This window comes from Ammospiza nelsoni, chromosome 3 (assembly GCF_027579445.1).
Source record: "Ammospiza nelsoni isolate bAmmNel1 chromosome 3, bAmmNel1.pri, whole genome shotgun sequence".
Classification (NCBI taxonomy): domain Eukaryota; kingdom Metazoa; phylum Chordata; class Aves; order Passeriformes; family Passerellidae; genus Ammospiza; species Ammospiza nelsoni.
In genome coordinates this window covers 31,537,282-31,564,406 of record NC_080635.1, presented here as the reverse complement: position 1 = coordinate 31,564,406, position 27,125 = coordinate 31,537,282, and the positions used below count along the sequence as shown (strand labels likewise).

Sequence of the window (27,125 nt, the reverse complement as noted above, 5' to 3'; positions counted from 1 at the left end):
GCCTTTGTAGGCTTATGAAATTGTCTGAGGGCTCCAAGACTCTTGGAGTCTCCTGCTTTGAAAGACACTTCAGCCAGCTCTTTAATCTTCTCAATCACCATCTCATTTTAGTATTTTGGCCACATTTTCATGCTTTAATGACTGGTTGATAGAAAGGGAAAGAGAAGATTAAACACAGGTTAGGATAAGAGCTTAGCTAGGGAAAAAATCAATCCATTAGGAGGGAAGGCAGAAATGGGACGCATGACACATTTTATATGTGCAGGGTCTAGTCTCCCTGGTCATGCCTGGTTCTAGGCTCTGGTGCTCCCTGTGCAGGTCTGGCAATGACAAGCCAGAGTGTTGATCACCATCATGCTCTCTGCAACAGGCTCTTCTCCAGAAATCTCTCTAGATACTCAGGCTCAAATCCCTGCAACGTGCCAAGACTTTTCCATGCATTCAACAACCTTAGGCAGGGACACTGCTACCAAATTCCCCATTTCTAATGCACACAGGTATCATTTATCCATCACTGTCACAAGCCTAGGCTGGTTGTTTTTGCTGATTTGGCTCAGGTAATTTTCTTTTTATTGTTTCCAGGATATTTTCATGGAAAAACCATTTCAAATCCTTGCCTTTGTCATCACCTCATTGCCAAGTAGGTCCTCACAAGCAGGCCTACGGAGGCATTAACTGGCATGAGAAGATGCATGGCTTCTTGCCACAAGTGTCTTTGGCAGGACTGAGGAATGGGGCCAAGGCAGCTATCACACGTGGCTCCCCTGAGGGTATTCTGGCACATCCAGCCTCGCAGTGTGCACCAGCTGCCACTCCTAGCACTCTGTCCCAGAGCTGGCAGACCCATGCTCTAGGCCAGCACCTCTACAGACACCTCCACAACAACTCTGAACTGCCCAGCTGGAGTATCTGAAGGGTGCTGAGGTGGCTGCACGGGCCCGAGGCTGTGCAAACCTCTGGGCACCCAAGTAAGGACTGCAATCATCAGCCAAGCTCAGCTTTGTGCCTCCCCACTGGGCTGTGTCTCTGACCACAGCATGGATGAGTCCTGTGCTGCAGGTCTGGCTCTGCCTCTGCTTGGTGGTCTCAAAGCAATGAACAGCAGGTTCTGTGTGGGGCTCAGTGAGGTGCACTACCAACAGCTTCCTGAAGCAGCATCCCCTTGGCTGTACATCCAGGGAAGCTGAGAAATGGACAGACCATGAAGGACCAACTCCTAAGGTAAGCACATATGGGAAGCGTCTTCCAGGATGTTCCTACTTTGTAGTAAGTGGGTTAAAGATTTGAGATTTCAGTTTGGGCTTTAGGTTTTTGGAGAGACTTCACATACTGAAGACAAGTAGAAGGTTTTTGTAAGCTTCTGCCAAGCTTTGTGGACTGTTTTCATGAAAGCAAGCTTAAATGCTTCACAGCTAAACAAGCTAAGTGCTTGCAAAATGGAGCATCCCTTCCCAAGTCCAATGTGTCGGAGGAAGCTGGACACCTCACTGCCCACAGTTCTCCTCTCTGTGGAGACTACAAACAAGTACCATGGGGTGGCATGGCTGAAGGTAAGACTGAAGGCTTACCTGTGGCCGGGGGTGTCCTGTGACCAGGCACTGCAGGACCAGCGTGTCCCCCTCCCGAATTGTGTAAACACGTTCACTGATGTTGTCTTCCTTCACCACGCATGCTTGCCCAGCATGGATGATTTGGGCCTGAGCAGGAGCTGTAGAAAGGAAAGAAGAGGTAAAGATGGAAATGAACAGAGCCCATTTCCTGATGCCCACTGCCCAGGGTGGCTTCCCCCACCTCATAAGCCACAGAGGGGAAGAGCTAGGAAGTTCTGGGAATGAATCATGGAGCTCTTAGGAGATATACTATTAAGCAATTTTCCCCATTTCCTGAGTGACTGATATCAACTACTACTTAAAAACCATTGGTTCTGTAGGGATGAGCTTTTCTAGACACTGAAAAGCAGAATATGGCACTTTTTTGGGGCGGACCCTCCTGCATAGGTTGAGGACTAAAAATTTCCTGCTGTCATCTCTCCTGGAAAGGAGTATGTGCAAGCAGCTATAGCAGGGACCTGGTCAAATCACAACTGCTCCACACCTGTCTAAAATAAGGCTGATTACTATGATTTACCTTGCAGGGGGCTGGGATAACTACTGAGCAGAGTAAGAAAGGGCCCTGAAGCTCTGTACAGCTATTAGCACATATCCCTAGAACAGGCATAGCAAACACTGCAGGAAAAACAAGTCTTTCCCATATTAAATAGCAGCCTGTCTCAGCCCTGAGCCAGAGGAAACAGCCTCTGCAGGGCCAGGGGACCCCATAATCTGTAGAGATTTCTCCACCTACGGCTGCTAATGGAGACCAATTACTGCCAGTCCAGCCAGGAAAATGGGTGAAGACCAGTGCAGTGGAAAAGTACACAGACAGAAAGTTCCCAAAACAAAGTTATAAAATGCCCAACGACTCCAAACAGCACCTACATCCCCCAACAACCCTCATGAGAAGCAGAAAGAAATGAGCTCTAGTAGAACAGGATTTTATAAAGAAAAAAGCCTCAGCTCTGAAACTCTGTGCAAACAGCCTTTGGCTCCCTACTCACAAGCGTTTGTGTGATCAGAGAAGTGGCTGAGCTGCACTGAAGGTGACTGCACAGCCCAGCTGCACACCTGCACTTGTTTGTAGGGGAAACTCCAGTTGCACTTCAAGGTACAGAGAAACCCACAAACATGTCTAAGAGCTGGTGTCTCCCTGACAGTCCCCTGGGATACTTACCCAGCTCGCAAGAATGCTTTCAGGTGACTCTGGAGTCACAGCTCTAGCACCCATTAGTGAAATACAACAAAAACGAACAAACCACAGAGGAGATGATCAACGTGCTTAAAGCAATGAGCCTTAGAGAGCCTTCCTAAGCAAGAATGAATTTTGCACAACCTGTTAAAGCCAAACCAAGCACCCACTTTTTCCTGAAGATTAGTTGAGCTTCAAAGACTGCCGTTTTTTTCACTCCCTTGGCATGACCAAAATGCTCTAGGCCAAATCACCTGGGCAGGAGAAGCGCTCAGGTTTTTACTGGTTTAATCCACCAGCAGTACAGGCAGCAGGACAAGCTGGGTTCAGGCAGTGGAAAAGATCTGCCTTTGAGATCAGCCTTTATAAACTGGTGTCACTACAATGCACTGACCAAGCTGCAGGGACACAAGAGTGGACACAGGGCTAGTGGGAAACTGCCCTTGCTGCTGGGGCTTTACTGCCTGCCATGGCCACCCAACATCCAGGCAGCAGCACTGCACATACAGCAAGCTCATCTCTCATTTTCCATCTCTTCCATCTTTCCAGCATGGTGGCACTTTTTAAAAATTATTATTACTCTCCAAATTGCTGACAAACAGAAGCAACATGTCCATTTGAAGAATACAATGGCACAAACATGGAAAAATCCCTCAGCCTCTACTGTCTTCTCCTTCTGCAGGCCTCCCAAGATGCCTGCCATCACTCAGGCATCATGGAATGCCAAAACTGACTGATAAAACTTCACTGATACAACTGAGCAGGTGAGTGACCTTCCCCTGCCTGGATGGCAGAGAGTCCTGTTGAATCCAGAGGAAAGCACAAACCTGTATATGTGCTCACACTCAAATATGTGTGGATATGCATGCAGATATGTAAATACATTAATTAAAATAGGGGTTTATCAGGAAAAGACATCATGAATACTTCTCAAGACAACAGTCACAGGGGAGAAATTCAGAAGCCTACATAACCTTTGCTAATACACCTTAATCCAAACGACAGCCTCTTGAGCTGTTTCAGCCCTCAGATCAGTTTTCTGCAGATCTGCCATAACATCTTTAGCCCCAGTTTACTGCAGAGGACTCCTTACAGGGCTGAGACACAGGCTGTGATGCTGACTGATCTCTGCTGATTAAAAGAGAGACTCTGTCCCTTCCCATCCTGTGCCGCATTCCCCCCAGTCCCCAAACTGTGCTGCCTGCATTTCAGCAGGGTCCTGGCACCCTGAAGCAGCAAAACTCTGGTAGCCTCTCTTGCCAGTCTCTGGGCTGCATTTGCCAGCTGATGGCTCTATTCTCCCTTTGCAAACAGGACTTTGCTATAAAAACTAATTTCCAGACACCCCATGGACAATCAGAATATTTATCTGCAGTTCTATCTCCCATTTAAATGTTGCTCTTAAGTTGCTCTGCTGTATCCCACACGGGATTCCATTGCAACTTTCACTCTTCCCTTTGTCTATTCCACTTCCATTATTTCACTGTGTTGTGTAACCCTTTTCTACCACTTGTCCAGAGGCACTTCCACATGGGGAACTTCCACAACAAAATCATTAGGTAGAGTGGAACAGGATTAGAAGGCTTTTGTGCAACTATTCTGGTGCCAATATACCTTGGTGTGATTTGCTGGCATATCCCTGAGTTTGAGAGGAACATTATTTAAACTAATCCTTGTAAGGCACTAGACTACAACAAAACAACAGCCCTGGGGATAAGCCATGGGTCGTCATTTGGTCCTCTGCTCCCAAATTCTCCCTGGACACACTGAGCTGTAATGAAGCTGACAAGCAAGGCTATACACACCTGGCTTTGTTTGCAGGTGTCTGAACTTCCTTGTGTCACCATTCCTAACACCTTTCAGCTAAATCATTGGAAAGGGTCATCAAGGGAACCTCCACTGCTTCAGCTGTAACATTTCTCTGGCAATAACAGCACCAGGTCCTCAGCAGAACAATCACCATTTTGTAATGTCTTAAACCCCATGTGAACCCACATCTCTCAAAAGGGAACTCAGAAAGCTTGGGGCTGTCTTGGAAAGAAAAGCACTCAGGTAGATGGCACAGGAGCCTGAGACACTGCCTCTGGTTTGGTCATAACCTGACAGTAGTAGGTAGGGGCTGAGCAATTAATGAACCCAGCTCTTTGGGGACTGCATTAAGATGGGACTTGGGAAGGTCTCTGTTCCAAGCTCGGCCTGCCACAGCATACAAAGGCAGGGAAAGTCACCTCATGCTGTCTTACAGATGGGCAGAGACACTGCAAGGATTAATTGCACTTTCAATGTGCTTGAACAGAAAGAATACATTATTGTGTGACATCTTCCCATGTCTCCTGGAGGATTCCAGCATGCAGACAGCTTGCCCACTGCCAGCACAACAGGATGGCAGGACCATGCCTGTCAGAGGAACAGTTCCACAGGAGGCCCTTAGGAAGGCAAAGAAAGGCTGGAGATGAAGGAGTAACCACAGCCATTCTCTTGAACAGAGACAACCTCCCCTGTGGAGTCCTTCTGGGAGAGAATCCTTCACCTCAGGCCAGCCAACCCCAAAGAAGAGGTCCAAGGAAGACCTCTGATGGCCTCTATGGGGGAAGAAGGGACAGATTGTTCCCAGAAATTTTGTGGGACAGAGGTATCATCACTTTTATTCAACTTCCAGGTAAGAGATCAACTTAGAGAAGGTTTTCAATACAAAGTCCTCTAGAGAAACCAGGCCAGCCACATATTGAGTGTCAGATGCTTTAGAAGGGAGAAAAAAATCAGACTGTGAACATGCAGCATTAGGGCCTTGCTCAGAGAATGGCTGACCTGTAATGCATTTGCCCTCTGCATCTAGATTTCCTACTATGCTTTCACTTGATATATTTACACATTAAAACAAAAGGAAATTGAAGTGGATAAAATAACTTTATTCCCAGTGCAGTGTACTGTACAATGTTATTATTACCATAACCTCGAAATTTTATGAGACTCTTGGTGCTTAGAGGTTGCTAATACCATGAAAATGTAGAAAAGGAGAGAGAAATGGTCTTTTGGAGAGGACTGAGTCATCTGTATTTGGTTTACAGATCTATCCATCCATCTTATTGAACCTCAGATCTCATCAGTAAAATGACAATGATGAGAGCTCCTTCACAGAAAGGATGGTGAGTGACAGATACTGCACTGACACTCCCTCAGTCACTGTCAGCACCCACAGGGGCAGCTGCTCCCCTGTTTTCCAGCACAGCACCTACTGCACTTCCCTGCTGCCTTCCCAGCACTCCAACAGCAGCCACCATGCTTGACTCTGTCCCACCACTACCCCTGCCACCTGCACGTCCTGTGACCGCCTCAAGGATGGAGAGCATTTATCTCCAAAGCTGCTGGGCCAGTACCAAACACAGGGGCACTGAATCCACCCACCTCTGCTGCCATCCTCCTCCAGGCTGGGGACAGAGGGAAGCTGCACCCAGAGCTTTCCTCTTCCTCAGCCTGAACCTACCACCCTGCTTTGCAAGGCAAGAAATGATCTTCCATGCATCTGGTGCAGATATCATTCAGCCTCTCCTGCACAGAGCCTAGGCAAAGAAGCCAAGGTCCTTCCCTTTCCTGTTCACAAGCTGCCCAGAATCACACTGCTTGGTTAGACTGAAAAGAGGGGGGCATCAGCTGCTAATCTGCACCTTAAACCTCTCAAGAGCCTGTCTGTCTCCTTTCCTCACCTTTCCCATCCTGAGCAAGTGGCATGTAACAGATGCATGAAGGGAGTTCCCAGAAATGGGAAAACACACGGTGTTTATAGACCACGGTGGGGTTGAATAAGCATTTCTCTAAGGAAATCCACATGTGGAAGTTCTTGCTGAAGAGACACTGTCAGTGACTGCCTCTCCAGGAACTGCCCTGCAGCACTGTCAGTTACAGACCACGGCACAGCACCATGGGGGCAGCTCAGGCCTGGAAGTCGCTGCTGGAGGCAGTGTTTGATCCCTTCTGCTCAGCAATGCCCGGATCTGCCTGGAGAGCAGGGGCACACAGACATGGAGAGCTACGAGGAAGGGGTCGTGTCCCCTCAGCAGAGCACAAAGGAAAGCCAGCACATGCCTAAAGGGAAGAGATGAGCTGGCAACACTTGGCGGCAGCAAGGAAGGTCTCATACAATGGGAAGGGTCTGCAGGGGCAGCATCCTGACAGCCAAACCAAACACCCTGCTCCAGGAGGGGATGGAAACTGCCTTGAGGTGTGCCCCAGCACTGCTTTGCTGGTCTCATTGATTGCTCCACTAGGGATGAAGACCACAGGCTTTGCTGAAACTTTAGACAAAACAAATTAACCAGGCCAGATCCAGCCCACAATGCAGGGCATGATATCGATGGGCCATTTGAAAAGGAGAATTCACTCCTGCTTGAGGACAATTATGGAAATAATAATACACAATCAGTGTCCATTAACACTGTCAGCAGGGCTGTGGATCAATATTGTATTAATGGCTGAAGAAAAACCAGCCATAGCCATCAGTCAGCAGTTAGGACCAGCACAAGAGCAGAGGGAGAGGAGGCAGCAGTGGGTGGGTGTAATCGAGCTCAGCGTTGGATGTCTTTGTGCAGCCTGCCCAGGGGAGCCCACTTTCCAAACCAAGGGCCACCACCATCTTCCAAACACATTCCCTGGCACTTCCTCAGGGGCCTCCTTCTCCTCACCCCAGCTCCTCACAGCCTCTTTGCCCAGTGAAGTGCAAAGGGAGCCCAGTCCCTGAGGGAACTTTCTCCACGGGAAGCTTTGTGCAGTTCAGTCTGATTAAACCCCAGTTTTTAACACAAGGGCAGGCTGGTCCCGAGCACAGAGAGAGGCAATGCAGAAGGCCCAGGGACAGCAGAGGATCAAAGCATATCCACAGTCTTGGGTCTCCTCACACTCCTTGGACTTCTGTCTTGTCCAAGCCCCTCCTGTTGACTCTTCCAACATCATGTGCTGCCTGGGCAGCTCTGTGCTACCACAGCACTGTCCTAAACCAAAAGACATCAGGAAGCCCTCCCTGCCTACTGACACTAAGGGGTACAACCCCAGACAAGGCAGATCTCCACTGAAGCTCCTTGCCTCTCACACCCCAGTGTTTTCACCGCAGCCCAAACCACAATATGCTCAAAAAAAGAAGAAAAATCTGCTTACTGTACACCCAGCCTAAACTTGCCACAGGAAACACATCATATTTCAGTAGCAAAATGCGACTGACTCCTTTGGTGTTTGTACACTGATCATGACAAAAAACATAAATTCATCCACAAAAAACCCACATCCACTCACAAGATATGCAAAGAACCATGTCTAACCCCACACAACACTTCACAGCTACTCTTGAGCAAGAAGAAAAAAAAAATTTCAATGAGAAGTGCACAGAGAAATGACAGAAGTGTGGAAAGTAATCACAGAACACGAAACTTGGCTACTTGAAATAGCATGGGATTTTTTTCACTTGGAAGAGGCCAAGACTACGTCTTCACATCTCTGTCTGATTGCATCTCCAGAAACCAAGTTTCTTTTTGTAAAGCTCAGCTAGATGATTTCCACAGCCTTAAAATAACTTTTTGCTTAATGAATGTCACTTCCTTGAAGCATCTCTATAATTTTATTTTAGAAAAATGCCAGCAACAAAATCATGTGAGATGTCATGAATAGCAGGTACACCCCCCAGCGACTGCAACACCTGTTCCTGAGACCATTGTTCAACTTTAAACAGGATTATGGGCTTTACTAAAGTATCGGTTACCAGATCATCACTGATCACCTCAACCCCCAACTCCACTGCCTGCAGCAGCTCACTAGCTTTCCTACATGTTCCCAAAATATTCTTATTTTCCTTGTATTCTAAAATATAGGTCCACCTAACTGCAAGAGTGCTAAGTAGAAGAGCAAAACTGATCAGCAGCTTTGTTTGATAAGAACCAAGTGACAGAGATTACACACACAGAGCATTATGGTGGCATAAACTCTACATTGCTACCCAACTCTTATGCCTGAGTGGAATTTCTGAAGACAATTCAATGCCAGCAATATGAAGTAGCTTGTCTTCAAATATTTAGGGGCTCCAAATAGTGACAGTCAGAGCCTGCACCTCAGCAACACTGTCCTGGAAGATTCCAGCTTTGGTTGGGAAATGAAAAAAGCATGCCTGTCTCATAATGGCCCTAAAAGAGAGTTTATCATCTCGCCCAACCCACTTCCTGCTGTGCCAGCTACAGAGCCTGACGTGTATCTCTCAATCCTGGTGCAAAACCCAATGAGCCATAAAGCCACACTGGGTGAGGCGATGCTGCCAAGCTAATTGCTCAAAATATTGCGCATTTCTCTTCTGGTTGCCACTTAAATCTCCTGAGCATTCATTTTAGGGGAAAATACAACTCAGGCAAGCAGCCTGGGGGAGAAATCCTCTAATCTAGGAGATGTAGACCACTAACAGAATCACTTGTTTGTCAGCTGGTAAAATACCCAAAAATGAAACAGTCCAGTCAGAGAAAAAAGGGCTACAAAGTGAGGAACTCAACTGGACATGGGTAGCACAGACACTTGTTTATCTGACCCCTGTGCTGCAGGAACAGGTGAGTACTGCAGGACAGCTGAGCACCAGACTCCTTGGTAGGTCGATCATTTGTCTCCTTTATGTGAGCTCACACTAGATCTCCAGTCCCCTGAGCCAATCTCCAGCTGCTCCATGTACCCATCACCCTCTGAAGGGCAATGAATACTACAGGCATCCAGAAGGAATGCAGACCCTCTGGCCTTTGGTTTTAGCTTTCACTGCACCCATCCCCAGGGGCTTCCAAGTAGCTGGCTCACCAGAGAGCCAAGGTTAGCTCAGATGGAGATGCAACTCTGTCTTCTGTTCCCCCTTTTCTGCCTCTCTGTCACAGCACACAGGAGCCACTGAGAGTGCATATCCCCACTCAGACAGGAAAAACTCCTTTCAGAGCCAGGCTGCAGCTTGCCAGCACTGGTAGCAAAGTCCAGCAGATGATGTCCCCACCATCTGCTGCTAATAACTCGTGCAGGCAAATGGGCTTTGTTTGAATGGTCCCAAGGGCTTTACCTCTCTTCCCTGAATTCAAGATCAGCTCATTTCTGAAGCACCACTGGTGCTGCTTCTTCTGCTTTTTCTCCCTTTTTATACTTTGAACCCCTTTGGTACAACAAAACTCTTCAACAAAGAGGTCCATGTGCACAGATCTTTAAACCAGAGTACTTTGAAACTCATCTGTTGTTTCATGGCTGGACCATTTGACATAGGACATAAAAGGAGAGCACAACACAGACAGTCCTTCAAAACAGGGAAAAAAAGTCAATTTGCTAATCATCTGTCAACTAGATTAGAAGCAAAGGTGCATGAACTCAAATCAATGAATAACTACAGGATCCTTTTCATATCAAAACCAGAAAAAAAATCAGATTACAGCTGTTGTTCCTGAATCATGAAAAATAAGGCAAAGCAGAGGTAGTGGCTTCAAACTGCATTCCCCAGCTAGTTGGACACAGGGAGAATGCTCCAGACTCTGCTGGCGATGACTCTGCCAGAGTCACACCCTCATCCTAAAACCCACTCTGGAAACACAGGAAGAGAAACAAATTCAAGCTCCAGGTATACTAAAAAGACCCCAAACATAACAGAAGAAATAGAAGAAAAACCAAACCAGTATGGAATCAAAGTACACTATCAGAAATTGTGTAAGAATAGGATCATTTCCACGCAACACCAGCTGATGCTGTTCAAAATGCTAAACCCTGAGGTGCAAATTCCTCAGTGCTGAGGTGGAAACTGGAGGCTGGTGGGCAGGAGGAGGACTGGCAGAGAAGAGGTCTCAGAGGAGAGAACTTCTCTCTATGTGGAGAGCAAAGGGGATGATGTATGCTCAGGGCTGCTCACCCCAGAGAGGGGCGGACACGGGGCAGCAAAGCAAGGCACTGACTACCTGGTGCCCCAACTCTCCCAAAGACCTCCCTTTGTACGTGACCAAAGCAGACCCACCACTGCCAGGAGAGTTTCTGCAGAGGCACAGAGCTCTGTGCAGACCACAAAGCCCGGCTTTGTGAAGCTGGGTAAATACTCAAGCACTGAATCAATGCTAAATCCTCACCTGTCACAGCTCCACTGCTGCCATAGCCCCATCCATACGTCTCAGAGAGAGCTGGGGATGTGAGGGCAATCACACCATGATGGCAGTGCAAACATTCCCTTCACACAGGAGAGGAAAGATTCAACAGATGTCCTTGTTTACCTTCTGCTACCCCCATCTTCCATGGAAAGCAAAAGGCTATTTTAACTGTGAAACAGAGGGTAGGAGGGGGGGAGAGAGGAATGAGAGCAGGAGAGAGTGGCAAGAGGCACAAGAAAAAGCCACTGGAAGAAAATTCCACTGAAAGCCATTTTAAAACAAAACATAGAAAGAGATGGAAGTACAAACGCTACCCCCTTAAATCCACTGCCTAAAGCCCAATTTTACTACTGAAAAATGGTGGGAAGCAGGGACTTGTCTCTCTCCAAAGCTCTAGGAACAGTGGTGCCCATCCCACATACACCCCAGGTTCCCTGCAGCAAAGTCACCTCCCAGGGGATCAAATCACAAGATCAGCTCTCAGCTCCAAGCCACTTGGTGGGACAGGACAGGCAGCCATGGCACCGACCCCAGCACAGCCACTCACTGGCAAACCTGGCAGAGATGCCCAGCACCACGGGCACCACAGAGACTTGGCACCCCTCTGCTGGGTACCCATCTGCTCCCAGCAAGATCAAGGATTGGAGAGGCTGCTGATGATGCATGGAGGCTGCTTGTGACACAGCCCCTCCGTGGGGAGAAGCCTGTGTGCTTGAAGGAGTTCCAGTGCAGGCTCTCACAAAACACCCAAGCTTTTATCCCCCAGGCAGTGCTGTTAAGCGGGGAAGGGCTGCTATTGCCCTCTGCCATCCTTGGACAGGAGCCTAAAGCACAGCCAGGGATCAATCCATACCTAATTCCAGTCTACAATGCAAAGGCCAAGCTCCACCCGAAAGGAAGGGAGAGAGCATCAAAAGCAAATGCCAGCAAATTGTCAACAGAACCGAGGCAACAGAGTCTGAGTGACACCCCTGGAAATCAAGCCAAGTAATTTTTTATCTTGACAGCATCTTCTACATCCCTGCAGTGCTTTTCGTGAGCAGAGCCCTAGAAAGTCCCTGGTACTTCCCCTCTGGAGAACCAATAATTAACAACCAAAAACTGGCAGACAGGCGAGCGATTCCCTCTGGTTCCGATAAGAGGAGCTGACATCTCTCTAGCCCCAGCCACCTCCATTCCTTTATTCTCTTTGTTTATTGATCCTTTTATGCACATAATGCAAATTGACATTTAATAATTCAGCCGAGTTAATGGTGCTTAAATATTAAAAGGCTTTTCTCTTTTAATTAGCTGTAACAAAATAGGCAACAAAGGAGTGCTAGATAGACACCATTTAAAATACTCTTGTCCAAGTTCCTTGGCATTTTTCTAGGGATGGAAAAGAATAGTTCAACAGAAATTTTGTACAAGTCTCCTACTCTCACCAGGAAGGTAAATAACCCACAGAACCATTTCCAGAAGCTTTGATTCATAGGGCATATTCATCTCTGTCAACTCTTTGTTTTCTCTGCCTTCTCCTCTTCTCCCAGTAAAGACAGAGGGGAGTGGAAGGAGGGGCAGAGGGTAGAATGAAAATCCTTCCCCATAAGAAGTGCCAGGACCCATGTGAAATGTTGCAGATGCGGATGCAGAAGCCTTCTGATACATTATTGCAAGACCTGTATCCAGGTGAAAACAGAGCTAAAAGGTAGCAGTGCACAAAGCTATTTGAAGAGTTACAAACAGCACAGAAATCTTGCAATTATTCCCTGGGGCAGGAATAGCTTATTCAGAAAATTAATTGAATATTACTCTGGTAAAAAAAAAAATTCCCATATATAGCAGGGCAAGGGACCACTCATTTCTCTTCTGCTCATTATGCCAAAGGTTCAGAATAAGAGGGAAAATACATGGTATCTTTAAACCTCAGTTCCATCTCAGCTGGAGCCGATGGCAGTAATACATCTTAGTCATAATGTTGCTGGTGTGAATCACCATCACTGAAAAGACTTGTTATTATTTGGAATGTTTTAACTGTGCATACCTCCTCTCTGAATTAGCGCTCACTTGAAGTCCTCAATTGGTTTGAGTTTGGGATAATGATTTCCCACCTAACCCAGAGGAGAACCACATAGTCACAATAATTAGATATAGAAACTGTTAATAACTTAGTTTAATTACAACCTATTTTCTTCAAATTTAGCCTAGACATAAGATTTCAATGAATTCTAATTATATGCCATGTTTGAAGAGCCTGTGTTATTACATTATTAATTCCAGCCAAAGAAACAGACTGACAAACACTAAATTCCTTACTGAGGATACTTAAAAAAATTAATCTTAATTCAAGTCAATTAATATATTGACTTGCAAATTCTGTGCAAACTCATTCTTTGACAGAGGACTATGCATTGTAAATCTGTAGAGGGAAAGCTGCATTTTTCACACATAACAAAAATATCAAATTCACAGTTTATGTGCAAAATTGAGTTTATCCTTACTACCAGATCTGCTAGGGGCATTTCCACAAAACACTGAGCCACTGTTCTGAAGCTGCCAGGCAGGACATCATGTCAAAGGGTGTCCTCACATGCCAAGGCACCCAAGGACTTCAGGACCACGGGAAAGGGCAGAGCACTGGTCCTTCTGTCCAGAAGTGACAGGGGTGTGCAAGACACACAGAGCCTTGCTCACACCCAGCATCCCCCTGCACACAGGAGAGGGCAGCGCTGCACATCTGAGACCCAGCCCATCATGCTTTTAGCACTGACTTCAAGGTGGTGAAATTCAGCTGCAGGAACTGCTACTTTATCTCCCCTTGCACACACAAATCTAGAAGAAGATCTTTTACAGCCCTCTTGGGCTCTGGTTACCCCCTGCCCATCGCTTTGGCAGAACATGGGGAGCCACCCCTTGGCTCTGTAAGGCTCTGCACAGGGAGCATTTTCCGTCACCCCACATCCGCCACATGCAGCTCGTGCACTGAAATACTCTTGACACCGTAACAACAGTTTGCATTGTTTCCCTTTAACAGAATATCCATCTACTCCTCTCCAGCTGTGCAGCACATCTGGCTCACTGCCTCTCCAGGGCAGGCACTCCTTGCTCCAATTTTCCATTTATTGTTGCTCAGGAGGCTTAGGAGGTGATAAGGGAGCAAATGCCCAGTGGACAAGTGGCATTTCCAGGCGTTTTCAGAGGCGATAAAACCCAAGTTCACTTGCAGCCTCTTCACTTCTGAGCTGCCACTTCTGGCCCTGTGTACTTGTCAGGACTCAAAGAACGCAGTTAACTTGACTCAGAGCACTGTCAAAGAAGGAAGTTTCCTTAGGATAAACCACCACAACTGGCTAACAGGAAACAGGAGGGTGCTAATTTCAGGCCCCCATGGATGTGAAAGGTTTGGAATTGGCACAATGAATGAAATTCCACCATGCACACTGGGGTGAAAGTGCAGATGGCAACACAGGAAGATGCCAGGCCTGGTAAGGTGGATCTGGGTAGCCTGTCCAGACAAAAATTCCCTTCATGGCAAACTGTGAGAAAAGGAAGCAGCTGCTTACAGACTTACTCCCCAGTTGTGGGAGTGGCACATACAGCTCTTGGATATCTGTGACCTGGACTGCACAGAAGTGGTACATCCAGAACCTGGGGACTCCCACCACAGAAGAGACCAGCAGGAACTCCTGTGGTGGTGACTACACTGTGTCTATATCACTCTAACACCCTCCCTCCCTCTGCCCCTTCCTATATCTCTCTCTACCTCACATTTACTGTTAAATAAAATTTGTACTATTGACTTTGGCATATAGTCTCATTTGCAACTTAATTTGGGCAGAGGCATCTTTTAATAATCAGAAGTTAACATTATTTTGGTGTATCATAGCACTATTTTCATGTGAGAAGTGGGATCATAACAGTAGTCTCCCTTCCACCTGCAGCTATTCCCAGTGAGATGGGGCCACACTCTGGATGTACAGGTGACTAATTAACTGGAACTACTGTGATTAACTAACACACTACTGGAAGTTCATCTCAAATGGGATGAACTTTGGGTTGTGACTATAAAGAGCTCTCCTCAACCACAAATGCCAGATGTTGGCCTCTGGAACATCCCCCAAACCCTGCAAAATAAGGGTAACTCTGGCAATGCCACATCCTGGCTATATTGATGGAATTCATTCTGACAAACAGCTGCAGCAGCTCAGACAATCACACTGGGGGAAGAAGAGGGGGAAAAAAGGAAAAATGAAAACAGATTAGCAAAGAGTTTTGCAAAAGAAAAAAAAATCTGATTACAGCTGAAATACAGGCAGGCTGATGAAGGCTTGGCTGTTCCCCAGTGAGAGACCAACAGCAATGAACTTAGGAGCAAAAGTTCCACAAAGCAAGGTTATGAATTTATTACTCGGCATCTGTGCAGAGTCAAAAGATCATCTGAAACACCAGCGACTTGCAGAGGAAATTGGGAAAGCACTAATCCACATGGGATAATGTTTAAAATAATTTCTCAGCTGGCTGACTGCACAGGGGGTAAGAACAGGGATTAATTCTCTACCCAAGATCATGCATTTGTGCAAACATTGTCGAGCAGCTTGTTCAACAGGGGACTCGGGGACTAATGCAGCCATATCAAAGCAGGCAGGGTCTGGCTGACAGCTCTGCAAGGGAAGTAAGATGATCTTTGACACGAAGGAAATAAAGCTATGAGAGACTAAAATGCTGACAGGCACCAGCCTCAAAGCTGAAGCATCCCTGAAGAGGAAAGCTCTTTACAGACTTTTGTTCTCAAGCTCTCTTCTGCAAGGGAAAAAGCTTTGGCCTACTTAGGCGAGGCCAAGGGCAGGCTAAGACCTCAGTATATTTTGAAATCACTTATCTTCAGCTCCATTTGATGTTCTCTTGATATTAGTAAGAAATTTCACCTTATTTAAAACACTTCTGGCCCTTCAGCTGCATGTGGACAGAGAGCAGTCCATCCCTTGGAGAATGAAATGGACCCCTTGGTCTCTGAAGGAGAAAAGCAAACCCACACAGAGAACAAAGTCTTGCAACCAGCCTCCTTTCTTAGAAGACCTCAACCAACCCAGCCTACTGCAGAACACCCTGGGACAAATGAACACAAAACTAGGGAGTGGGCTTCCCATTTAAAAGACTAAATGTCGGCAGAGGGAAGGATGCACAGCTTCTGACAATGTGAATTTACTGGAATTTCCATCCTCTAGATGAGCAAATCCTTTTTTGGGTGCTGCCCATCAGGCAAAGAATTGGTTTACTTTCTAAACTCTAGTTTTGGCCCCAGTATCAGTCTACTCCAATTTTACACTGAGGGTAAAGACTCTGGATCTGGTTATGCCCCAGAGGAGCACAGCTCTCCAGCAGCCCACATGGCTGACAAGGACTGTGAAGCTAATCCCAGAGTTTGTCCCACAGGACATGTCACCAACCAGCAAGGCACCACCAGATGGTATCACTGAGATGGGCTGCACACCTATCTTGGGGCCCTTCGAAACTCAACGTGATGAAAGTTTGCTTGGTACAAGTTTTGGGGAAACGACCAAGAACCATTTTGAGTCTTGCAAACCACTTTTGCTAATCCTCATCTGGAGGGACAGAAGTTAGCCTGGACAAATTCAGGAAACTGACTAGGGCAGAAAAAAAGAGGTCATGTCTTGCTCCTGCAGAGGGTACAACAAGGACTTCTGCTCCTTCCACAGGCCAACAAGCACGCATGCTGCTGAACACCCAAAAATGAGCCACTCTCGTGGCTTGTTGTCGTATCTTACAACCACCATGCCTCCAGACTTCACTCCCTGTTTGATCATATCCTAGAACACGTGGGGAATAACAGGCTGTTATCAGCTATGTGCTTTCTGTGTTGATGCCTGCCACAGAGGAGGCAAAAAGTCATCCGAGGAAGCTGGGGAGCTGCTCAATGCCCTTCAAAGATTTCATTTGCAGCAGCAATGTTCCAAACCAGCAGTCACCATCAAGCACTGATGTGAACTCTTCAGGACCCTATTAATCTCAAACTACCCCAACTCCATCCAGGAGACATGGCATCCACTATTTTTGTTCATTGCCACAGACCTAATGGTCTTCAGATTATGGTCTTTACCCTCTACCACCTTCATATACCCCTGCTCAGACATGACACCAGGGAAGACAGAGAGAAAACAACCCCAAAACCAAGAATAATCTACAATGAGTACTTAGTAATTGCCTTGGTGTGTGACCCTGGGCAAGCAGCTTCTCCCCTTTTTGGCGCATCTTTGTCTCACCACGCATTATTTGAATGATTGCACTACCGTGTAATGCAGGGTACTTTAAGGCTTAGTGTTTATGCAACTTTTTGAAGATGCAAAAATCATATAAATGCTAAGTCTTATTGTGGTTATTACCTTCCTCACAAGGGGGTTATGAAGCTTTGTAATTAATGTTTGTAAAGCAAATCTCTGTTATCGGATGAAATGTAATGTGCTAGAGAAGTGTGAAGGATTAATATCCTCAGTAATCTGATGTGGGTTTTACTGCTCTGTGCAACACTTTAAAAAATAATTAAAAACAAACCTAAGCTGATACCAATAGAAAAGATGAGGAAGCAGAGACAGATGCATGTGGGGACAGAATGCTCTCCATTAATTAAGCCCAAAATCATCTGTCTCCAAAACACTGCCAAGTATTTTCTTGCGTCTGGTGATAATCATTCAATTTCAGGCTGATTTTGGGTAACCAGAACTCTTGAGCACCACAGAAACACTTTCAATGCAGTGAGAAATACCAAACACATCTAAAGCAGCACAGCTCTGACCCCACAACTTTTACAGAGGAACTGTTGCTGGGGTAGACAGCAACCAGAGATGAGATATGCTCAGAGATATGCTCAGAGACCTAGGAGAGAGCTGAAAGAAAGCTGTAAAGCCACAGGGTCCCACTCCCATACACCCAAATTTCTGGTCTCCAGTCACTAGCTTGGAGGTGTAGAGAAATTTCCCTCCTGAGGCTGTGCAGGATTCAAGCCCCTGCAGCACCAGCAGCTAACAGTCCTATGCATCAAGTGCCACCAGCTCAGTGGCTCTGCAAAAATACATACCAGCTTCAAATTTCTTCAGCATGGGAAAGGTGTCTGCTGAAGTGCTCTGCAGTACAGCTACTCCCAAGTGCACATAGATGGAGAAGCGTCTGGAAAGTCTCTTGAAGAACAATTACCACCAGAGAAGGAAAATTGCTGGCAATTGCTTTAACTCCTTAAGTACCAGCTTTCTCCCCCAGCACAGCAGATGCAGCCAGGGCACCTCCCTCCAGTGTGTCCATACATGCAAACAGCCCTCCAGATGTTTCATGTGACTGAGTTCACATCACACATCCCTGTATTTGGGAGGAGATAGGTACTATTTATATCCTGTACGTGTACTATTTGTATACTGTATAAAATGATATGGGCTATCCTGCCTTTACACACACAGCTTGCAACAGTAGCTCCCTGGCAGACTCCAAAATCAACAGGATGTCCAAGCACTGCAGACATTTTTTGTGCAACTGTTCATCAGGCTTCAGTCTTATTTACTGCATTTGCCCACATGCCACGGGCTTCTGGTGCCAATTCTCTTTGGTTAATGCCAAAGGGATGAAAGCAATACTGGTTTTCCCCTGAATATGTGTATAGAGATATGTCAACACTTTCCAAGCCAACAGTAAAACTCAGAGAAGCTACAGAAAGAGTTCAAGGAACCACACACATCTCAGACAGAGCCCCAGCATACTGCCAGGTCATCTGCAAGCCTTCCCTACAGGCTGCTCCACAGTGATCAGCCCAACCAAGCTCTAAAATATCCCCAGAGAAACATCTCCACAGCTGCTTTCACGTTTGCATCAGGACCTTGTTCTTGCATTCAGCCCCAGTTGTCCCTACCAAGGGAGGCTGGAACAACAGCACCCAAAGCCCTGTCTATAGGAGACTTGACATCTTTTCTGATTGCCACCTGAAGGCACACAGCAAGGGATCTGAGCTCACATCAGGTATTAGAGTAATAGGTATGATTACCAATAACCGCGGTGGTGCCTGATACACCACCACAGCAAGCAAGACACACATCCCTTTTCTTCCCACCAAGCGGTGATGGGAAGCAAACTGCACCACAGCAAGAATGACAACAGCCACACAGGAGTCCCTGGGATGGGATGGGAGCATGAGAAACTAAACAAACACCTCTCTTCACCTGTGGGGCTTCCCTCATTACTCCCTTTTAAATCCTGAGAAGCCACTTACACTGACTCACTTGAGGCTCAAAAGGAATCCAAAGCATGTGGTGCTTCAGAGCAGTGTAACACACCTCCTCTCCCTGCCCCATGCAAAGGATCCAGCCAAATGTCCCTTCACCATCTTTGGTTTTACAGGGGAGAAGTTGGAGGGGGCATGCTTCATTGCAGGAAGCTCTCCTAATCCTTGCTACACATGAGCAATAAGGGCAAAGGATTAGCATCACCAGCTGCTCTGCTGGAACGTGCAACAAGGAAAATGAGATGCATATATGCAGCGTGGAGCCATTAGGAAGAACTGCCTCAAGCACCTCCCCCTCCCCATATTGCAGCTCATCATTCCCCATGTCATGAGCACTGCACTCCCCTTCAATGCTGCTTTTAACTCTTGTCTCCTCTGCACCTCCTCTGTCACCCCAAATTACCATTTCCACCCCAGAAACATCCCCCACTTTCCCAGTTACTGTGATCAAAACCATCCAGGGCAGCTGGTGCAGGCTGCAGAGCCATGAGAGAATTCAGCACCCTCTGCAGCTTGTGGAGATGCCTGACACCCCAGCTGTGAGAAGTGGTCACTTTGCCTCATATTTTCCTATAATTTGTCATATCAAAAAGACTTCATATGTACACAGATTGGGGAAGAGGGGCTGCTCTCATGAGAAACAGAGCACAGCTTCCTCTGAGGTGGAGCACAGCTGGTTAACAGGGCTCAGGAACATTATCTAATTGCTCAGGCTAGAAAGGGAAAAGCAATCTAAACTGATTTGAAGCTTCAGAGGGAATTAGGGAACAGAATATAATAACCTAAGTTGGAATTTGGCCATGACTCATGGGAAATAGGAAAAAAAAAGTGATTCTGGTTTTTCATGAACACAAACAAATTGCAACTTGGTGTTCCATTCCTTTCCAGAGTGGTGCAGGCATACATTTAATTTTGTTCACACTAGCAATGCTCTTTAAGAAGCAGCTTTGAGGTTAGGAAAAATGCACTGGCTTTACACCAAAAGTAGCTGTTGATTACGTTGTGACACTATGCTACAGAGGACACCATGTCACACATTGCACAGCTGACCTCAGCTTTGGGAATGGGCAGATTTTCAGTCCTTGAACTTCACTATTTCTGAAATCCTCCACCAAATCTTCAATAAATCAAATACACATTAACAACCAACTGCAGCCAAATACTTTTCAGAATATTCTGTATCTGCCACCACAAGACTTTTCACAAAGCACCCATGCAAGAACAGCAAGTTTCCTAAGGCCAGGTGCCAGCTGCACAGCTCTGGATCCATGGCACAGGACAGTGGCACTGGCCTGGGCTTGTGCCCTGGCTGAGGTCTTGGTGGCAAAAGGCTTGCTCAAAGCCCAAAACCCCAAAGCAATGTTGGTACAGGTCCCAGCAGTCCTGAGGCACAGTGAGAGGAGACCAGAGAAGTGTGCATTACCAAGGCAGGAAAGATTTCACTCTCATTAGCTCTGGCACATGGCTACTTTGAAGCTTTCCTGGTATGTTACAAATTGTGAGAAGGATCCAAGCCAAACCCGGTCTGTTTTAAAGAGCAGACTCCCACACAGGTCTGAAACATTGCACAGCTGCCTGCAGCTCACATGAAGTCCACATATGGGACAGGTCATAGCTAAAACAGTGCTTGGGAAAAGCTGTCAGCAGTGCCAGACTGCTCCTTTTCCACCTCGAGCATTACAAGTATCTGTGAACAAGTAAAGACAAGGCTGGTCCCCTTCTGCTTCAGCCTACCCAGAAATGCAGCTCTGATGAAGCCTTCGCTGCTTCCCTTGCAGACATGGCAGGAACAAGCTGGAGAGCACAGAAGACCATGGAGAGCAAAGCCCACTTCTCCTGTTCCCCTGAAGAAGGTCTTCCCACTGCCAGCCCTAACTTTGAGAGCTTTGACAGGCACAAAGAGAGCACCAAGGCCACAGCCCTCATCATCCCTACCTGTCCTGGCCAAGTGCCTGTTCCATCCACTCCTTAATGTCAGCCTTGTCCCACTCTTAAAGAGCAAGGACAGAGCTAATGCTGGGCTGATTGAGCATTTAGGCTGATTAATCTGCAAAGAAATTCATGCCCATGCTTTACTACAGCAAGGTGTGCACACACAGACAAACCAGCACCAAGTGTTTAAGCCCATGGAAATAAGTGGATGTCACAAGCTACAGGCACTGCAAGAGCCATGCCAATGTGGGCTTGAAGATTAGTCCTCTACTAGGAGGATTACAAGGGGACAGGCAGCACACCACCACCATCTCTGCTATTCAGTAGCAGTCACAAAGCTTTGACGACATCTCTGGTGGGATTGGAGCTAGCTTGCGGGGGATAGAGAGGTCTGCCAGGAGGAAATAATTTCAACAGTTTTAATGCTTAATATAATATAAAAAAATCCATAAAACCTCAAAAAAGCCTTCACAGAATGGAAACTGTCAGAAACTAAAATACTTAACACTAAAAACCCATGTACAAACAAAGGAAAAAAATTTATTGGATGTAGCCTTTGCTTTCCACCTTGCCACACTTAATGGTAAAGCAGGGTGGTGGGAGACACTGTCCACTGCAGACTGAGTCACAGACACTTGGAAAGTGCACTGACCTTGGAAAAAAGCCCAGTGGAAGCCCAGGATGGGTTTTCTGTGTCAAATATGCATGGATACAATTCCACCTTCTGCTGGAGAATGGCAACTGTCACTGCAGTTGATGGGAATTACACCTATTTAATAGACAGACAAATTGATTTTGTGATCCCACATGCCCGGACCTGCAAGATTTCCAGCCCACATAACTTCAGATAAAAATCCAGCAAACCCCAAGATAATGAAGTTTGAGATTCCACAAACACTGCTTCACTGAGCAAAGCTCGGATGTGCTTGGAGCTCAGTGCAATCACAAGCTTCTGCTAAATTACCTTGGGCCAGAAGCATTGCAGATCAGGATGTTTCCAGGCAGGTTAGGGACTAACGTCATGAGAATTGCCACCTAAGGGATGTTTTTATCGCTACTGTATTGCCCCTGGGCAAAATGCAAAAGGCATTATGTGCACACAGAGCTACAATTTCCACCTAAGAGCTGAGCCCAAGCTTCACATCAAGCTGCTTGACTTTATGCTGCAAGCTCTGCTCGTCACAGTGAAAAGGCACCGATGTGTAGCAGGAGATCCCGTTACAGACAGACAGAAGGAGTGAGGCAGCAGCAGGAGCAGCTGTCACCTGCTGAGACACGGCTCGGCAGCTTAGCCAGTGCCACACTGAGGGCTGTGAAGTGCCTGACAGGGGCTGCAAAAGGTCATAGAGATACACTTCACTACTTGATCCTGGCACCTTGATCAAAGTACTCTTGGGAAACAGGAAGACTCCTCAGCTTTGCTCCCGTTTGTGTTCTATTCACAGTCCACTTGCTGAGCCTCTGAGCACGAGTCAAAGGCAAGAGGCTGCTGCTCCTGGAGCCAGCGGGTGCCTGGCAGCTGAGGGAGTTCAACAGAGAGAGCAGAAAAAAACTGAGGCATGAGGAGAAGCATGTACACATTCTCTCCTGAAATACTTACTCTTTTCTGTGTCATGGAAAGACTCAACATGCTGGAAGAGCACGAGGCATCCCCACAGCACCAGTGGGGAGCTGAAACTGGAGCCACACTGGCCAACAGCCTGGGAGCTCAGTGGGGCTCACTTAGCAGTGCAATCCCATGGCAATGCCTGTTCCAGACCCAAAGGCTGTCCTAGAGTCCTAAAGATGAATTAAGAGTGTTCAAGCAAGACTTTGGCTGGCAATCCCTGTTCCCTCAAAGAACACAGCCTCTGTCTCCTCCTCCCTTCAGAGCATTCAGGGAGTGTTAACTCTGTTCAGTTCAGCATCCCATGTCCATTTGCAGTAACTCCTCCCCAGGGGACCCTATGGACCATGTGTGACATTGTTCCTGCTGTACAGAAATGACACTGTTTAGCAGCACACTGGCCACAAACTGCACCATTGTGCATTATTTTGTTGGCTCTGGGCCACAGTGATGGTGGCCCACTGGGACAAGAGAGGATGCAGCTTCCAGGGAGAAAATCCTGCTCCCAACCTACTGCTTCTCTCCAAAAGCAGACAGCTGAAAGAGGTACTGTGGCACCTGGGGGGGAGCCTGCATCACACTTGGAGAAAGGGAGGTGGGAGAAAAGGGAAACAAACACATCACCTCTCCTCTCTGGAGGGCAAGTGCTTAGACTGGAGGTATTCAGATCACTGCCTTTCCTCTCAGCCTTTTACAGGCTTTGGAAAGGGACAGATGTCCCTTGTCCTTTGGAAAGGGACAGATGCTCATGCCCTCCTGGCAGGCTGGTCAGCAGCTGCATGAGTAAAGGAACTGGGCACAGAGAGATTAAGGATTGTGATGGGATATTCAGGGAGTCAGCTGTTCAGTCCAGGAGCTCACTGTATTAATTTGCTCCCATGGCTACGGCAGTCTTCAGCAGCAAACAGCGTGGAACAGACACTTTGGTGCTCATCCTTGCAATTTCCAGTCCAACAGCCCAGTCACACGTTTACCAGCCTTCCACAAAGGGAATCACAGTATAGGAAACAACAGGGCCCCCAGGGTCTGTTTTCTGTTTGCTATCCAGCACAGGTTAGCAAAGGCTGCCTGGTGCATTCCTATGGTAACAGTTCACACCCCACAGCACCCCAAGGGCCTAGAAAAAGAGGTGCTACGAGATTGGGGGGGGGGGGGGGGGGGTTTACTCCACTCATAAGCAACCTGATTTGCTGCTGGAGAAATCCAGCCCCTGAGGAATAACACAAGGGAGAGAAGTGATGAGCAGGCAGTAGGAGACTGAGACAGAAAGCCTTCTTGGTGTTTATTAAAATAGTGTCTGCTAGTCACCTCCTCAGCAGTGGTGGCATTTAAGCAGCAAAGCACTGCCTTGAGGCAGAAACCAGCACTCTTGGTGCAAACACCTGATTCCCACAGGAATGCCAGGTGGGAGCCCACGTGGCTGCAGGTCTTTCACTTCCAAATTGCCCAAACTCATGGAGCATCTCAGTCTCCTTGAGCCCTGTCTCACATCCCCACAGCTCTGCAGGCCATGCTGCCTGCCAGGAAGGGCTGCACTGCCTGAAACACCCAGGGGCAGGGAGGAAGAACTCAAGGGGAAAGGGCAGCTGGAGATGCAGGAGCTACCTACCCTACCCTACCTAGACACATGGTCAGCCCAGCGATGAGAACTTGCTGGGACTGCCATGCCCACAGCAAACATGAGCACTGCCCTCCCAGTAACCTTATAACACTCATTACAGTAGGCTGGATCCTTCACCAGGGAAAACACGAGGTGTCCCACACAATTTTTTCAGCTATGGGTTTCTTACAGCTGAAAAAAGAAAGGGTGGAAAAACCAACCTGGTAGCTAATGGCTCAAGGCTTGGAGTGCCCTCACCTATGCAGCCACGGCAGTGCTGCTGCTGGGCAGGTACCTGACACCAGTTCCTTCATAAAAGGCCTGAGTTACAGACCCAGGGAAGGCACATTTTCAGTAGCTTTAAGGGATGGCTGGTGCCAGGGGTTGAGGAGGGTGGGAAGCAATGGGGAATTTCAGCCCAGACACAGCCCCATCCTAAGCTGCTCATTCTCCTGGGGTGTGTGAGTGCTCTGGGAAGGACTCACCTCAGGAGGCCACTGAAGCAGCCAGGTCTGTAAATAGATCTCTCAGGGCACCATGATAAGTAGAAATTCCAGGTTCATCTGGCTGAAGGCAAACATGCTGCTTTCCTTCCAATACCTTCCTGCCTAATGCTGCTGGCTGCCAAGCCCAAATGAGGCTGGAAATTGAGTGGGTAGTTTCAGCAAAGAGTAGTGAAAAAAAAAAAAAAGGAATAGCCTGCTTCAGTTGTTTGGAGAGAATTAAGGTTACTCTCAGAGAGAGAACAACAGGGAGCAGCATCAGACCCGCCTGGGGAAAAGCAGGTCTCTGCTCACTAGGGGGATGATATTTTGTTGAAAGACAAGAGAATAGTTAAAACTCAGTTCTGTGCTCTGTATCTAAGACAAGAATAAATGTAGTATAAAGAGCAAGTTTCATCCTGTAGCATGAGAATTGCCTTAAGTTTCTTTGGATTACATTTCTCAAACCTTTTTCTTCCCTCCATGCCCACAATCCCTTCCACAACTAAATCATGTCTCTTCTGCAGATACAAGGCTGGTGAAGAAGCAGCAAGCATCCAAGCCGGGAGCAAAAATCTCTGATTGAGATTCTAATGGAAATACAATGGGCTACAACGATTTAAAGGTAACATGATTCTAGCTGCATGTCAGAGGAATCACTACAGCAGGAATTACTACCTGAACCAATGGAAGACAAGCCTTTCAAGGAACAGGGCAAATGAAGCAGTGCCATGACCTGAGCTGGCTTTGGTGCCCAGTAAGTCCATGGAACACAGCACATCTCCTGTCCCAAGCGACCACTGTAACAGCTGGAGCCAGGAGTCATGGACTGAATGAACTCAATGGACAATGTGTAGACATTTATGGGCGTTCTGCAGACCTTTCATGGGACTGGTCCATCAGCTATGGGAATGGTAACTGTGAATTATACCAAAGGGTAGGAAGGGGGGTGCAATAGATGGTATGGGACCTGAGCATGACAAACAGTATCTTTAAGGGATGAAGAATGTGCTGGGTTTGGCTGGGATAGAGTTCATTATCTTCATAATAGCTGGTATGACCTGGTTCGGGTTTGTGCTGGAAACAGTGTTGATAACACAGGGATGTTTTCTTCATTGCTTATCAGTGCACAACATCAAGGTTCTTCCTGTTCATCACCAGCAATGGGGTTGGACAGGGACATAACCAGGACAGCTGATCCCAAGTGACCAAAGGAACATTCCACACCATCCAGCATCGTGCTCAGTATGTAAAGCTGGGGGAAGAAGGAGGAATTGGGGACATTTGGAGTTGCTGTGTTTTACCTTCCCAAGGCACCATTATGCACGGTGGAGCCTGCTTTCCTGGGGATGGCTGAGCACCTGCCTGCCCGTGGGAAGGAGTGAATGAATTCCTTGTTTTCCTTTGCTTGCATGCACAGTTTTTACTGTCCCTATTAAACTGCCTTTAACTCAATCCATGAGTTTCCTCCTCTTTGTTCTTCCAGGTCTCCCCGCCTCCCTACACAGTGAGAGTGAGTGAGTGGCTTTGTGGTGCTTAGTTGCTGGCTGGGTTAAACCATGGCACAGGGTCAGGAGCAAGGGCACTGAAGGGAGTTGATCACTCTGGTGCCATGGCATCAGACCCAGGCAAGGAGGAGAGGCAGCCCCACATGTGCATACACATATTGGGCAGCATGAGACTCAGAGCTGGAAGAGACTTTGAGTGGAGCAGCGCCCTCCCCCTGAGTCACACCACACGCCCAGCAATGTGGGCAGGCAAGCACATAAATAGGCAGATGTGAGTGGAGCCTGTAAGGAAGACTTCCTCTCATATTCCTGGGGAAATAACCCTGCCAGTGGTGTCACCTCGTAAAAAAGAAATACACCGTGCAAGACATTAAAAGGGACACATGAATAGACATCTGCAGGGGTGGTGGAGGAAGCAGGTGCTGTTTGCTGTAGTCCTGAACCAGACAGAGCCTGATGCCCTTTCTAGGAGAAATATGATGAATCTGTCTTGCACAGCAGGAGGAACACCAAGAGGGTATTCCTCTGGGGGCCTGTCACAAACTGTGCTGTGAATCCCAGGGACACACTTGGCTCCTGTACACACCCCATATTACTTTCCCAGTAGTCATTCCAAGCCATACTCCACAATATATGCAACAAAATTTTAAATGTTAATTGGAGAAAACAGTTTCCCTAAGTCGTTTTGATAACTTGTGAGCACTATCCCTCCCTACCCCCCTTTCTTCAGCAAGGATCACTCCCAGCATTTTCTCCCTACAACCAAAGCAGTCCCCAAGTACCTTCCTGCCTGGTGCTGTCCCAGCAGTCCTCTCCTGCCAGGCTGCTGC

The 27,125-nt window shown here is 47.3% G+C and overlaps 1 protein-coding gene across 1 annotated transcript in view; it reads right to left on the bottom strand.

Annotated features, from left to right (window-relative positions):
• MDGA1 (MAM domain containing glycosylphosphatidylinositol anchor 1) overlaps positions 1-27,125 on the bottom strand; it is a 140,390-nt gene that overhangs the window by 90,986 nt on the left and 22,279 nt on the right. The window contains exon 3 of the mRNA XM_059468942.1: positions 1,569-1,708. Coding sequence (XP_059324925.1) covers positions 1,569-1,708 — 140 coding nt within the window. The remainder of the gene's footprint in view (positions 1-1,568; positions 1,709-27,125) is intronic.